Source organism: Narcine bancroftii, chromosome 1 (assembly GCF_036971445.1).
Source record: "Narcine bancroftii isolate sNarBan1 chromosome 1, sNarBan1.hap1, whole genome shotgun sequence".
In the NCBI taxonomy this organism is placed as follows: Eukaryota; Metazoa; Chordata; class Chondrichthyes; order Torpediniformes; family Narcinidae; genus Narcine; species Narcine bancroftii.
The window spans coordinates 253782511-253799010 of record NC_091469.1 but is presented as its reverse complement, the minus strand read 5'-3'; the positions used below and the strand labels follow the sequence as shown (position 1 = coordinate 253799010).

At 40.5% G+C, this 16500-nt stretch overlaps 1 protein-coding gene across 6 annotated transcripts in view; it reads right to left on the bottom strand.

Annotated features, from left to right (window-relative positions):
- Positions 1–16500, bottom strand: part of pdhx (pyruvate dehydrogenase complex component X) — a 236418-nt gene that overhangs the window by 24142 nt on the left and 195776 nt on the right. Inside the window, exons 10-11 of one of the 6 annotated variants that reach the window (XM_069895604.1) lie at positions 2367–2454; positions 2116–2286 (exon numbers count right to left, since the gene is read on the bottom strand). The exons of 4 other annotated variants lie outside the window; for them this stretch is intronic. In XM_069895604.1, the coding sequence (XP_069751705.1) occupies positions 2401–2454 (54 nt within the window). In that variant the 3' untranslated portion in view covers positions 2116–2286; positions 2367–2400. Of the gene's footprint in view, positions 1–2115; positions 2287–2366; positions 2455–16500 lie in introns of those variants that run through there. One more of the 6 variants, XM_069895612.1, reaches the window with a different exon arrangement.

Here is a 16500-nt window from a genome sequence, read left to right as displayed (position 1 = left end):
AGCACTGAGCATGCCCAGATTATCGGAGTTTTACTGTTTGACATCGACTCCACAACGAAAGCAAAATGCTGCAGATGCTGGAAATCCAAATGAAAAACATGTGCCACATGTTTTATGGCAGGTAAGAAGCAACAAAAGTGAGGGGGTTGTGATATTGTGGAAAGGAGGTTCAATGAGGAAAGGGATAATGGTCCAAGAAGAAGGAGATGGATCAAGAAGAAAAATATAGATTCAAGTTTATCATCAGACTGTATATATGCAACCAAACAAAACAGCGTTTCTTTGGACCAAGGTGCACACACATACACACATAATAACCACAAACAATAAACATATAAAATAAATACGTAGACATATCCTGCAACAATTTATTTTGTTTCATTTATAAGAGACAGAAAGTTACAGGATACCATTCATTAATCTCACAGCCTATGGGAAGAAGCTATTTCCCAGCCTGGCAGTCCTGATTTTGATGCTCCTGTCCCTCCTTCCTGATGGTAGTTGGTCAAAGATACTGCGTGATGGATGGTCAGAGCCCTCAATAATTCCTTAAGCTCTATTTAAGCAATGCTCCTGGTGAAACTCATGATAGGATCATTAATAACAAATGCCGTCTGAAAAAACGGGAGCAATGGCTGTGATCTCAAATTGATGAACTTACAAATAAATGAATGTAAACATCAGGACTGTACAGTTATTTGCTTTAGGTTCATAGGTACATGAAGTACACAAACAAGTACAATTAACATGTAAGCTACCAGAGAGATAAAGAAAAATAAAAGGAAGAGGGAAAAAGAAATAAGTATTTTAATTTAATTTAGTGATGCGGAATATGTCTTCAGCCCACGAGCTCCTGTCGGTAATTCATAATTACCCTACAAATCCTGGACATCTTTAGAATATGTGAGGAATTCAGAGAACCCGAAGGAAACCTATGCTGCCATGGGGAGAATGCACAAACTCCTTACAGACAGTGATGGGTTCAAACCTGGTGCTGGAATAGCATGGCATGTTAGTGCCTGAAGTCCTTGTTCGTCACAGGGTGCACCCCTGTGCCAGTTCCTCTGTAGGTCTGTCCTACTGGTAGGAGTGGACCTACCCAGGGACTGTGACAGAGAAGACTGGCATGTCGTTCCGAGAAGATGACCTTTGTTTGACTAGTACCAATTCTCCCAATTTGAACGCCAGGCCCAGATGCTTGTGAGCATGTCTTTGCGAGGTCTGGAACTTATTCCGCCAGATCCTAAGTTGATGCTGGTTTCTCTGTTCAGCTTTAATCATTTTCTGTTTGAATGTGACAGCAAACTTAAGGTTTAGAGGCACAGGAGTGCCACCACTGAGGCACACATCACCCTGAATTAGAAATATAATGTTCATTTGTGATGGAAGTAAGTGAATGTGATTGGTTTTAATGGTAATCTTTTACGCTATGTGGCCATCAGTGCCAAGATGAGTGGTTGTTGTTCTTTCCAGTCCCAGAATACAAGTTACATTGAAATTGCACTGTGGCCTTGGTGGGATCTGAGTTGCATTTTACGTCGGCTTGCTACCTCTGCAAGCTCCTATTAGATGACTGGTAATTCAACCCTGGTGAGGATTCTCAACATACACAATTGCGGGATAAACATAAAATAACCAATTTGCTGGAGGAACATCAGTGGGGAAGGGGAAGGAATTGTTTATGTTTTGGGTCAAAACCCTTCACCAAGACTGCTGGGAATGTCCAAGCAGAATGCAAGATAGCAGTGTCTGGACTGAATAATACAACATGAAGCACTGCACCTTGATGATGGGAGCCCTGCCATATCAAAAGATCTCCAAGCATGGCATATCTTTATCTTTATGTGTGTCAAAAGCAAAGAAGAAAATGACTGAAAATGAGTTTTCTCCAGGGGCTCCAGTTTCCTCTCACTGTTCAAAACGTTCGGGGTGAGCTGAAATGGCCTGTTACCGTGCTGCATGTCTACATTTTAAATTTAAATTAAAAAAAATTATATGGAAAGCATGAAGTACACACTGCATCTCTTGCTTCTTTTTCTCTTACTACTGGGGACACCAGGTAATGCTAATGGTTATTCGTTGTTTGCCTTTACGGCAGGCAAAAGCTGACATATATCATGTGTATTATATTTTATGTATTATTATGTGACAATAAAGGAGCCTTTAAACATCATGCACCATCCTTGGAGAGAGGCACAGAGTTAATGTTGCAGGTTGATGAACGAAACTTTGACTGCTTCTCTCTCCACAGTTGCTACATGGTCTGCTGAGTTTTTCATGCATTTTCTATTTAAAAATAAAAAAAAATAGGATATTAACTTAGGCAAACAGACCACTGATGAGCAGAAAGCCAAACCACTAGTTACCCTGTGTTCTGGAGGCATTGACAAAACGGGCCAATTAAAATCTTGCTTGAAGTTTTGCATTTGGTTTCTTGGAATCTTTATCATCCACCTAAAGTAACAGAATATGTCTTCAGAGCCTGGTTTATTATTGGCCAAAAGAATGTCAGCTGTGATAATGCAGTAATTCATCAACTGAGAAAGCAACCTCCTCACCCAGGATGATCAGATATTACAAGCTAGTATGCACCGCCAGTTTTGGTGAATCCTGAGTCTAATATTCAGCCAATGAATTGTACTGTGCAGGGCTGTAACCCATGGACTGGTACCAAGTGCAACAGGTCTGGCTGAAGCCTGGCAGGAGCTGCTTCTCAGCCGTGCCAAAAGAGCAAGTCATTCACCCACAAAACCAGCTGAACTGCACAGCTTTTAGCCATCCTCCTCTTGTACCCACTTCCACTCATATCTAACTTAAAAATTCCTCCTGGCTCATTTAAATACACACGTCTTCAAGGCCTTCATAATATGGAAAATTCATCCTCCTTTGCAACTTCAATAAGATTGAAGCTTGTAAATTAAACAATCTGAACCACACTAAATTACAAGTCTTGCAGATTGCTTCAGAGCACGGGTCAAAACACAAATTGTTGGGGGAACTTGGTGGGTCAAGCAGCATCAGTGGGAGAGAAAGAACAGTTGACATTTTGGGCCTTCATCAAGATGTGAAATGTTTCAATCTGAAATGCTTTTTTGCTCCAGATTGCAGTATGGACAGTGCCTCGTGTGGCTTCAGTCTCAGGGTTTTGCTCTGAATGTCAATTCCTGTATCTCTAACTGATTTAATTTTTCTAACTTGGCTGAGGTTGTTATAATTTTGGTAGCTTGGTCAGGACAGCTCTCAAGACACTAGAACAGTCTGTATCAATTTCTTCAGAGATCTCACCCCTGTTGCTCGGCAGACCCCCCCCCCCCCCCCGTTCTTGTATCCAAACTAATTGCTGTTGCCATGGTCACAGCATTCTTAAGTAGATTATTGTTTGGCGGATTCATTTAGGAGCTGTGTGTGTGATGGCATTTCCGAGCTCTTGACCTCTACTTTTACATAAAAAAGGTGCATTATGATAATTAAAGAGCTCTTTAGAAGCCGGTTCTGCATTGATGATTATTGCCTCTGGTCACTGCTCGAGTCAAGTGAGGGTTTTCAATGAAATATTTCACTTCAATATTAGTTTAAAATTATTTTAAACATGATTGTTGTGAAAGGATTCAGAAAAACTATGTGCAGTCATGGAGCTCAAATTAATTACCCAAGAATTTAAGATCCAGAATCACCCTTAATCTCAACACAGTGTAAACAAAGGAGTATTTTCCAGCAAAAGTCACTGAGCAAGGAAACCTGGAGTTAAACAAGAAAGTCTGCAGATACTGGGGTCAAGTGCAAATGTGCTGGAGAAACTCAGCAGGTTATACAGCATCCATAGAAAGTAAAGGGTGTGTGTGTGTGTGTGTGTGTGTGTGTGTGTGTGTGTGTGTGTGTGTGTGTGTGTGTGTGTGTGTGTGTGTGTTGTGTGTGTGTGTGTGTTTGTAAAAGGGCTCAGGTCTGAAATTTTACTTCCTGTGGATGCTGCATAACGTGTTGAGTTTCTCCAATATTGTGTAGTAATTAAGAAAACTTTATTGACATGAGGAATAATTTATTCATCATTAAATTAAAAATTCTATCAATAATTCCTCTGGTCACACTCCACTAAATTGAATGGTTTCCCGATCTGTGGGAAAAGAAGTAGCTTGGAAAAGTGCAGTTTTACTCGCCATAGTGATGGCAGAGTAGGGCAGATGGGGAGTGGAAGATGCCATGACGAGAGACAGAATAAAAGTTCTTAACCTGACCCTAGGCCACCATCCCCTTGGCACCAGCTGTGTCTAAGTTGCCAGCAGGCCTAAATCTGAGTCACACAGTTGTGAATTCAAATCCCTTTTTGAGAGGGATGTGGGCAGAAAGATCCAGGAGGGCACTGCAGGGCTGGAGGCACGCTGCACTGTCACGACTCTGTTCAAGATATTAGTTGGAGGCCCCATCAGTAATCCTGGTCAGCAGAAAGATGTAGTCCAATACTGGAGTGCTGGAGGCACGCTGCGCAGTCACATGGACTTAAAGTTTGTTTTCAAGATCCCTTTCACAATCACTTTAATATATAAAAATGTATTATACATGATATGCTCCAACTTTTGTCTGCAGTAAGGCAAACAAAGAGTCGCCATGACCTAACGCTCCAAACAATAAGAGAAATAGAAGCAAAAAGAGAGTCCCTTCAGAGACACTGAATGTCTGTGGATTCACGTTCAGTGCTCAAGCAGCCTCTGCAGTTGCACAGATTTCTATTCAATCCATTGGCAACCCAAGCTCCAGCTCCAAATGTCCAATACAAGCAGGAAGCCTTTAGCTCCTGAAGCCTTTCAGGATCCCTTCTTGTCCTCGGCACCTTCTTGAATCCTGGTTCTGATACCTGGTTCCTATTATCCAGATTCCAGCAGCCCATAGCCTTTGTGGGTCCTTCAACCACATGTCAGCAGAAGCCTGTGTGAGTCCATCTACTGCAAGTCACCAACAGCCCGCAGGCTGTGTGGGCCCTTCAGCCGCTGAGCCCCTCACTGGTTAGCTGCCGGAGTCACCCTTCCTGTAGGATCATCTCCCATGCTTCTCCTTCCCAATGGAGAGGTGGGGGGGGGGGAGAACGTTCTCCCCGTTTCTGATGCCCTGAACCAGCTTGCTGCTCACCTAGAGTCTGCAAGACCTTGTGATAGGCTGCCCAGAACAGGGCAGGATTTGGGGGAAAAAAAACACCATCAGCTTCTATTAAGTGAAGGCCCCATTTGTAATCCAAGTGAGCAAAAAGACACACTTTCCAAAACTTTGAAGAAGGAAAAGGAATTCTTTCCAGCCTCCTGGCCAAAGTTTATCCTGCAATCAAGAGTACTCAAGCTGTTGCCATCTTGTTATTTGAAGAACTTTCTGTATATATATATAGTGGGCATGTATAGCTTTGGAGGTGATGTGGACAGTGAATCCTCAGTTCATCGAACTGGAATATATCAGCTGCAAGTTACTAATACTTCATTCAGTTAATCATCTGCAGTGATCCGCTGGTTCCTCCCTCAGTCTTCTTGCAGGTTATACTACTACAAACTGATAAGGCACTGCCTTAATTATTTTCAATACTGTATTTTTACTCATATAACATGCAGATACATATAACACACACCTACATATAATGAGCAGAAAATCAATTGTGTTAAAATATTTTTGTATAATGCACACATGCATATAACTCTGTATGTGTGTAGTATTTTCTAAATTTTGATTTACAAAAGCAATTTGCATTTAAATAGGGCATGAGACAAAGAACACACCAGCCACAGTTAATCTCCCACAATTACCCAATCAACACCCCCCAGAGGGAATGTCAATCGCCTATTATATAGATGATATCCTGCTGCAAAGCATTAACAAGCTTTGGAGAGGAATCAAATCAATAGGTCGAAGATAGGCTTCAGATTTGAGCAAGGATTTTAATTCTAATGTTGTCTCAGATCAGAGGCACTTGATATGTTAATCTCATCCCTCAGGGACAGAACTTGGCAATTAACATTGCTAAGGTGCAGTGCCCTTGCCAGACGGATACCGTGGCATTCAGTACAAGAGATATTTCCTAGATCAACATTTCCCATGGCTGCTATAAATTATGCGTGTTCTTTCATTGCCACTTTACATTCTCATGCTTACTATAATATTTCCACACTCGCTATAAATTGCCAGCGTATCTTTCCTCCGGCTGCTATAAATTGTGTATGAATGCTACTGTTATATTCCACACTCGCTATAACTTCCCATGTTCACTATAAATTTCTGGTTCGACTTTCCTATGCCCGAAATTAATTTTGCACATTCTTTCAATGTGTAAAACTATTCTTGTGTAGCGCGTACAAGCATATAACGCGCGGGGGGTTGGGGGGGTGGGGGTGGGTGTTGCCTGGTTTGTAAAATATAACGTAATTAGCCCTATATAAACAATGGATTGACATGAAAACTATCAGCCAGGTGTGCCCAATAGAGTGGTGGCCTTTGATAATATGGGGAGCAGGTCACATGCATGACTCACTGAAAGCCTCTGCTGCTCCTTTTTAAGCAGTCCCTCGGGGTTGAGGAGGATCCAGGTTTCTATCTAGCAGGTGAGGCCAACGTGGGATCTCAAGGTGGGGTTGGAAGTACGCTACTTGGGAGTGGGAGGCGGGTAGTTTTCGAGTTTAGTTGTGTTTGCTGAGTTTCCACTTGCTAAGTGTGAAGGGAACTGAGGTTCCAACATCCTCTGAATCATAATCTATAGACTTCTGTAAGCCGATTAAAGGATGATTTCCAAAGACAAACTGAGAACACTGTTGTGATGGAGCTTGAAGTGTTTTGGAGGTCTGGCCTAGCGTTCACCCAGCACATCAATAACATCGATCTTATCATGAATGCAGAAAACAATGAGCAAACAAATACAAAAATAATCTCCTTCTTGCCAGTCTGCCTTCTAAAAACATTGAGTGATTCCCAACCATAGGCCTGGATGGGGAAGCTGGGCAACATGCCACAACAGCCTTTCTCTTTCATCATTTTATTTTTCTCTTATGGCCAAGGATTCATACAAGATAATTCCAAGAAAGTCCTCAAGTTGCCTATGAGTAAGTTTAGACAATGAAACTTGGCAAGTTGCTCAGTTCTGAGAATCATAACAGCTGAGTCTGATCTTGTCCAAACCTAATGTACACAAAGACAGCAATAATCACTGAGATGGGAATCCTGGCTGACACAATATGAAGGAAGTTGAAATCATCCATAACTACAACCCTGTATTTTCTGAACCATTCCAAAATCTGTCTGCTTATCTGCTCCTTGGTGTCCCCAATACAGTGATAGCTCCCTTCCTATTTCTGACTTCCACCCACACCAACTCCAAATTACTGTCCACCTCCAGGAACCTTCCATAAAGCATTGTGTTCTATGGGTGGTCTGCCACTTCCCTCTGCACATCATGGTGTTGTGTTGGAGGATGAATTGAATTCGTAGCCACAGGACCCTAAATGCACCTTACTCTCCTTCTTCCTGCCACTGAAAATATCAAATGTAATGTCAATTAATCTCCTAGCATTAAAAATCAAAGGCAATTGCCTCTTATCCGCTCTTTCTAAGTGTAGCAACTCTCTTTCTTATGCTGCCTCTGTGCTAACTTGAATCGCAAAAGGATTTGCAGTCCAAGAATTCTTGAATACTATCTTTCAACTGCCTCTTAGCACTGTTTTTAGAACATTACAGCACAGTACAGGCCCTTTGGCCCTTGATGTTGTACCAACCCATATATTCTTCCCAAAAATAAAAAAAAACACTAAACCCTTCCTACCTCATAACCCCCTGTGCCTATCTAAGAGTCTCTTAATTGCCCCTATCATTTCTTTCTGTGACAATACACTGAGATTAATTTGCAGAGCTACTTTTATTTTACTAAAGAATCCTTTACCAGATTAAATTAAAGTGGTTTACAGGTGACTTGCAACCCAATTATAAAGAACTAATTGCTATTAAAGCACTGGAACTAAAAGTAAACTTTAGAAATGGCTTTGTGGCTTATATTGAACAAAAAAAAAATTGAATGCTTTGACACTCAGCCACAATCTGCCAATGCCATCCAGAGACTAGAGGGAACAGTTTTGATTTTCATTATGTTTTCCACCTGATTTGGACAAGAAAATTTGGTCTCTGAAGATAAGTACTGAATCCTTATACGCTTCATTCTCATGATCTTTGCGAGGGCAACACTGGACGGTAGTGGTGCTTGCTGAAATACTGACCACCACACACAACTCAGATTTAAATGATGGTGTAATTTATGTTTCTGATAACAAATCAACCAGTTTCTCCAGCAGCTCTGTGCCCTGCAATTTAATAATTTGATCTTTTTTAGGAAAAAGAGTTCATAGAATTAATTTCAATCCATTGTACTCAATGGTGAGCTGATGCACTGTATTGCAGGTGTGATGATATTTGATCAAGCCCAAAGTTTAATTCCCACCCATTGCTGCCTGGGGCTTGCTCTTCCATTGCTAGTTTGTGTTAGAAGCGAAAGTAAATTTAAAATATAGTCAAGAGATTGTGGTCTGCTAAATTATTGCTTTTAACACTTTTCTGATAATAAGCCCTTGTTGCTTAATGTTCCTTTACTTTTTTTAAATTTAGGTACCTGGTAGAATCCACAACAAAAATTTTTGCTCCAATTCTTCAAAGTTTGACCCAGTGCTTTCAATCTTTCCTGTTCAACTGCTTAGGCATCATACATCTGAACCGCCCACTTTGCTTTCCTTAAAGCCCGACGTTTTGACCAAGCTTTTTCATCCAGTATTTTCACTTCCTTAATGACCTCTATTTTCCTCGCACGACTGTGTAGCACTCTTGATGGAAAAAATAGTGTACAAATGCAAATTATTGATGCGTTCCCACCGACCACACCATTTTGTGATCAGTGATGATTGGGCTGTGTATTAATCAACTAAAAAAGTATTGCTTTCAATCCTCAATTTAGCCAAAAAGGCAAAGAGTTGCACTACAGAAATAATGGAAGCATATTTCAGTCTTCTCCATCAGTACACAGAGCCCTCAAAGTGAACGTATGGCACCTTTTGGAACAGCTGGTGCCATGGGGAGAGTCAAAGAAGAGGAGGCAGCTTGAGAGTTGGAACCTCTTAATATACTTTCAGTCACACCCCGAGATTAGCTAAGGGATGCTATTCAGCAAGCACTATCAAGACCGACCTTTATTGCTTCTAATATCCTTTACCTCTCAATCGCCATTCTCCCTGACCCAACTCAAACCTATCATGAAGCCAGTGAGAAGATCCATGATGTACACTTTCATATCCTGTAGTCATCATTACACCCATTCATTTATCTCACCTCAGCTTCCTCCCCATTAAATATATTACATTTGTTATTGATAGCACCTTGCTCAAATGCCTCAGAGGTCAGATCAGAAAGGTTACTTTATCTTGGGCTAAGGGGAAGGTGGGGGGGATGATAGAATGAGGTGGTGTTGTCTCCACTTCCAATTTCTATACATACATTTGAAGATCATATTGAACTAACGTTTTCTTCATTGTTGGACAAAGACGCAGAACCTAAAGAGACCCCAATTGCAGTCTTACGAGCCCAAAGGACCCCAAAACCCAGCAGCAAGATATTCACCACAAGTAGTTACTTAAACAAAAGTTGTTTTTAATTATCTTTAAACATGAAAACAGAATCAAACTTTAACTTATCTCCATTAACCTAACTAACCCAAATTAATCCCCTTCTAATTCTAAGAGCACGTGTATGATGTGTGTGTAAATTTAAGAAAAGTTCTTTGGTTCACAGTTCAATCTCACGCCTCATTCTTCCAAGTTCACTGGTTGCAGGTAATTCTTATACTGTGCACAGAATTTAACATGTATAAAAAGTTCACCAGGCTTTGGTGCTCGAGAGATAAATGTTTACCGCTCAGGAAGGTTCTTTGGAGGTTTGCAGAGAGAGAGATTGTCTGTTCCAGGATTTCCACAACTAAGGTACCACCATTAGTCACCTCAATGACTTGCTGATGAAACTTGCCCTATCAGGGTTCTCCAGATGATAACCTCTTTCTATCATAGAGTTCCTTTCTGTTCCACTTATTCCAAGAGAAACATCAGACAGATAGCACTTTCACCTATCAGCCATTCTGGAGCTTTCTGTTTCAATTCCAACAAGCTTTCTGCTTGCTTCAGCTGTGACTGTTCAGTCTCTCTTCATCTTCCAACTGCTCTCACTTGCAACCCCCTCCCCATCTTCTCCAACAAACAATAGGAGTTAGTCTTTTGCTCCCATCTGTGGTCTTAGGTAAACAAAACTTCTCATTGACCTTTGAGTGAGTACTTTGGAGAAAGGTCAGAAGCCTTGTAAAAATGTTCAACACTGATGATCTGTCTCCAGTCGATTCATTTGATGACATCATTTCAATTAGCACCTACTTGTGGAATGTCCATAGCATTCTCCACAGTTTCTGTAAAGTTCACCAAACATGAATTCTTCAGTATTTCAAATAAGATCTGTTTTAAAATGTGTGAATGTATGTAACCTACTCTAATTTTACCAATTATCTCCCAAATTATCTACATTGCAGCAGCCCCATATTTCTCAGCACACACCAAAGTACCTCACTTCAATATTTTGTGTTCCTCATCGGTGTGGTTCAACCACTGCCTCAATCAGTATTTTGAAGCACATGAAATCAATATCGGTGCTTACTGTCCACTCCTCAAACTGTGATTTGATGAGCTTGGTGGACTTTATTACATAAATGATCACTGTAAGAGTTAAAATAACTTAATTTTTTTGGTAAACATTTTTGCCAGTCTCTAACTGCTTGTGGAAGATGCTGACATAAAATCATGCCATTGCCTAGTTACATCTTGATTCAAGGTTAACTAGCTCTCTCTTTCTGTTTTCAAGATAAGACAGTCAGTTTTTAGTTGTTCTTTGTTCTGAGAAAAGATGTAGGGTCTAGGAATAGATCTGAAACTCTATTGACCGCATCAAGTAATGCTTCAAGTTATGTTTCAAGTAATGTGTCAAGTAATGTATTGTGTCTATTAAGCATCATATTAATTGTGTATCAAAGTTGACAAGTAATAACTCACATAAGGTCTAATAAACCTTGGAAAACTATTCAACTTTGTCATGGATCTTTTTGAAAAGCGAGTCATAAAGAAGAAAATTCCATGCTCTACAGGCAACTATATAGGAAGATAGTCGCTACATCTTAGTCAAGAGAAAGGTCATTATTAACTCATTAGTCAATAGAAGGACGAATTTGAAGACATAGAAAGTTAAAATTGAATTTGAAAGATAAATTTGGCAATGTTTAGAGCAGTGGTCCTCAACCCTTTTCTTTCCACTCACATACCACTTTAAGTAATTCCGATGTCATCGGTGCTCTGTGATTAGTAAGGGATTGCTTAAGGTGGGATGTGAGTGAGAAGGGAAGGTTGAGAATCACTGCTCTAGACCCCATTGTTACTGAAATATTTTGCTTGAGAAAAATTGTCACTGGCCCATTTCCTTTGGAGTTCTGAATCTGTGCACATAACGAGTCAATTAGGTACAATTAAAACAGTGCTTTTCAAACTTTTTCTTTCCACCCACATACCACCTTAAGCAATCCTTTACTATGACATAGGAAATACTTAAAGTGGTATGTGAGTGGAAAGAAAAAGGTTGAGAACCACTGGTTTAGAGCAGCTCGACAAGAAGGAACACAACAATAAAAACCATTGTTTGAAGCGGTAATCCTTCTGTGCTTATTACAGATTAGAAAATGGTTTGGGGAATTGGAGCTGCTTGTCCAATGGACTGTTTTGAAGAGATTGTTGTGCATGTTCGATATCTGAGTGCGACAAACGACACTATGGAGGAAATGGCAGCTATAGCTGCTAAAGAGCTGTGTCAAGAAGATGAAAAAGGGGGAATTAGCAAATAAATTCCAAAAACGGCAATTAGATGCAAAGGGAATCAAGGAGGTTCTACAAGCAAGATTGAGGGAGGATACTTCAGAAAAAGTTGATACCAAAGTTGAGCCAGTGTTAGAACCACAACATTGGCCTGGTCTTGGAATATAAAGCTGAGCCAGTGATAGACCAACAAGAAGCACTTGTTCGAGGACTAAGCGGATTAAGACTCGGTGCTGAACCTATGATAGACCAACAAGAAGGACTTGGTTGAGGACTAAGCGGATTAAGACTCGGTGCTGAACCTATGATAGACCAACAAGAAGGACTTGGTCGAGGACTAAGCGGATTAAGACTCGGTGCTGAACCTATGATAGACCAACAAGAAGGACTTGGTCGAGGTCAAGGACTAAGTGGATTAGGTCCAACAATATGGACCTAGTCTTGAAGCAGGCAGAAGAGGAGATGAGCCAGGACTGCAGATATGAGATCCTAATGAACCAGGTTGACCCAAGGAGCCAGAGATCAAACCCTGATGATGGCTGCATTGGACAAAGATGGGAGCCAAATGCCATCTCTTTCAGAGTCATACCAGACGCTCCCAGCAAGAATCATAAATTCGGGTGGACCAAGTAACATAAATCTAGGCATGACAAGACAGGATGAAATGGCTGCATTGTTAATTCAGTTATAGACACTCTCTTCTCTACCCAAGATTAAAAATTCCAATTTTTGATGGTGACCCACTTCAATTTCAAGGATTTATGAAAAGCTTTGAAAGCCGCATTGAAATTAAAAGTCACAACTCGGAGGATCATTTAGAGTATTTGCTTCAGTTCACAAGTGGATGATCACGAGAACTTGTAAAGTTGCCAGCATATGGCTCTGGATCAAGGATTCAAAATGGCTAAGTGGTTAATAGAGAAACATTTTGGTGACAAGCATAGAATTTCTAAACCATGTATACAGAAAACTCTTACATGGTCATCAATAAGACCAGAGGACACAAATGGTTTACAAGTTTATGCCCTCTTTCTCAGAGGATGTTGTAACGTTATGATGGAGATTCACCATCATCAAGAGCTTGATATACCTCAGAATATGGTACACATTATAGATAAATTAGCAAACTGGATGAGAGAATTATGGAGAAGACATTCCAGTGAGAATCAATGAGAATCGCTACACCTGACAAAATGTCTGACATTCATTCCACTAAGCCAGATTCTGGAAAGCAGCGCAGCACAGCATGTTAAGAACCAAGCTCATGACCATCAGTCCAGCTACCAAATTCAGCCAGTTTTGGCAATCATTATTAGCTGACCGCAGGAAGATACAGATAGTCTGATCAGCGGAAAAGTAGAATTTATTACAAAGAAGTGTGAGCTGGTGCATGTGGGAAGATGCAACAAAACAAAGGGATATACAATAAATAAGGGGTGTAAATGTACAGTGGGGTAGGTCAATAAAAAAGGCACATGAGATGCTATCCTTTATGAGCTAAAGCATAGAATAAAAGAACTAGGAGGGTAGGCTGAAACTATGCAATAGCTGTTGGATCATAGCTTGAGAACTGGGTATAGCACAGATCACAATATTACAGGAAAGATGCAATTACACTGGAGAAGGACTAGAGGAGATTTGTAAGGATACTGACAAGTGTGCAATATTTTTCAAATTATATTTAATTTTTAAGAAAAGAGAAAATATATATATATACACACACACAAAAATGACTCAATGAATGTATATATGAACATAACCAAATCTAAAATAAATTATATCCTTAAAATACACATTAAGCCTAGAAATAACTCCTCCATACCTTAAGAGAAAGGAAGAGAAACAGGAGACAGAGAAGAAAAAGGAAAAGAGGAAGACAAGTGTGGAAAATTGTGGCTATGTGAAAAAGTCGAATGATAGGACTGTTCCTATTATAATTGAGAAGGCTGAAGGAATCTTGGTAGATGTGCAAAAGGAATTTAAGGAAGCTAGTTGGAGTAACTAGGAAGGAGTTGTTTTCCTTAGTAGAAGGGTCAAAGACCAGAGGTCACAGATTTTATTAGAGGGGATTTAAAAAAAATCACCTGCAAGGTGTGAGAAATCTGGGACTCACAAGTTGCAAAGATGTTAGAGGCAAGAACCCCCATCACATTTAGGAAATTCTTGGATATGTACTTGAAGAATTACAACCAGTGATCAGAGGAGGTATAAAGTTGCATTGTTATTTTTGGACTAGCACAAACATTTTGGGTTGAATGGCCTTTTTCTTTAATTCATGTTTTCAATTATTCTATGAAGACAGTGTTCTAGCCTTTAAATCATTCTGTGGATCTATGTAACAATTAAACCTGATCATTTGAAACAAAATTTAAAATTAAGACATACAGCATGGTAACAGGCCATTTCTGCCCACGATCCCATGCCACTCAATTAACCTACACGCAGACACGAGGAGAACATACCAAAGTGTGGAATCCGAACCCCAGTCCTGATCACTGGCACTGTAATGGCATTGTGCTAACCACTAGGCCAACTGGGCTGCCCTCTCTATTTAACTCCATTCTATTAGATGTTGGGTGGAGGAGTGGTGGGGCATGAAGGGAAATAAAGTTATAGACATGCAGAAACAAATCAGAAATAGTCCTTGTAAGGTAAAACATCATGAGATGGGAATGTGTAGGGAGTTACCCTGTACAGGGCAGTAACAAGAAGGGGAGGTGTCCTTGTACTCCTGTTAGGTAAAACATCATGAGATGGGAATGTACAGGGCTGTAACAAGATGTAAATGCATCCTTGTACTTACAAGATAAGAGAGACATTGATGGATTGAGAGGCAGGAAGCTAGCAGGGAAAGGATAGCAACAGTTTTAGTCATTGGACAAGTAATGATATGATGATGTTCTAAGCATGTATCCAAGGGTATAAAAAATCACCATTTTGCTGATAACGGCAGAATGCATTCTCCGACTAACTTGGTTGGTCGCAAGTGTTACAATCCGGTAATAAAGAACAAAGAACCCTGATTTCGACTCAGCCTGGTGTTTGTCTCACTCATTCATGAACAAAGCAGACCTAACATCCTTTCAAATGAAGCAGCTCCCAAGGCTCCTTTGGCACAGCTATGGAGTAATGAGTCAGAAATGGAAGAGTAAGGCCGTGGCAGGGTGAGAGTGGGGATGTGGAAGATCAGATACAGGGATGGGTGGGGGGGATTTACAACAATGGGAAAGGGCTAAGAGAGTAAACTATTTAAAACTGAAAGAATGCCAAAGGCATTTCAAAATTATGTTTGTTGTCATATACTTGGTTTTATGTAGATATTAACGTTAAAGCAGCATGTACCATGAAAATTGGTTCACACATAGAAGGTAAATATAATCATTCATTTAGGGAAAAGAGTAATTTCACGTCAATTACTGCTCCAGGTAACAGAAGGACAGGCGATCCCAACTTCAGAATATTTTGTATGGTACTGGAAGTTTACTGAAATATTAACACAGAAATTCTAATGTGGGCACATTTCCAAATGCTCGCCTGTCTGAAGCTATCTCTCATCTCCAGTCGCAGTAGACTACCTGCCGTTTAAAACTCCCTCTACCCTGAACTCCCATGTTTTTTCACTGAAACTGTGTTCGCTGTCCTATTGGTATCTGGTGGAATTCAGAATATGCTGCTTCTTTCTGCCTTAAGGATAAGATCAAAGTACTATATTCAGCTTCCCCTTGTAGTGGAAACATTTTTACTGTCCTTGTTGATACTACAAGCAGTTGCAGATAATGTACACCAGTGCAAATCCTGCACAATCACTCAATATGATCCCCTTTGGAAAAATGTAAAGCGGAGGGAAAACAAACTCAATGTGGTGATATGTTTCCAAAATAAAAACATTCAGATTGTTTCTCATTCATCTGCATTTTCCACTAGGATCCTCTCACTCAAAATAAACTTTGAAATCATGACATTTTTGGATTTGACTTCAAAGTGCTCACAAATTACTGAGGGGTTACTTCACATCCAAACATGATTTCATTTCTATCTTGGTGGCAAGCTGTGGCCAATTTTGGATTTTGTTAGGTGTGGCGCCTTGGGAGGGGAGTGATGGGGCATGAAGGGAAATAAAGTCACAGACATGCAGAAACAAATCAGAAACAGTCCTTTCAAAAAAAGTAGCTCCCAAGGCTCCTTCGACACAGCTATGGAGAAATGAGTCATGAAATGGAGGAATAAGGCTATGGCAGGGTGAGAGTTAGGGTGGAAGATCTGGCACAGGGATGGGTGGATGGTGGGGGTGGGGGGGGGAGAGGGTGATTAAAGCGATGGGAAAGGGCTAACAGTGGGAATGCAACGGAAAGGATGGCTCATAATCACATCAAATAAATCAGACTTTTTAAATAGTCAGAACATTCAAAACTGGTTTCAGAATGAGAAATAGGTTGTCATCTGCTTGTTTTATTTGCTTCGATGTTTCTTGGCAGCCAGTGTTGCTTAAAATGCAGGTTGCTACTTGCATTGTGTGGTTACACTCAATCACACAGTGGAAAATCTGACACACACCTTAATCAAAGTGGCCTTCCTCTGGGGTGATTTCAACAGGAGGGAGGTC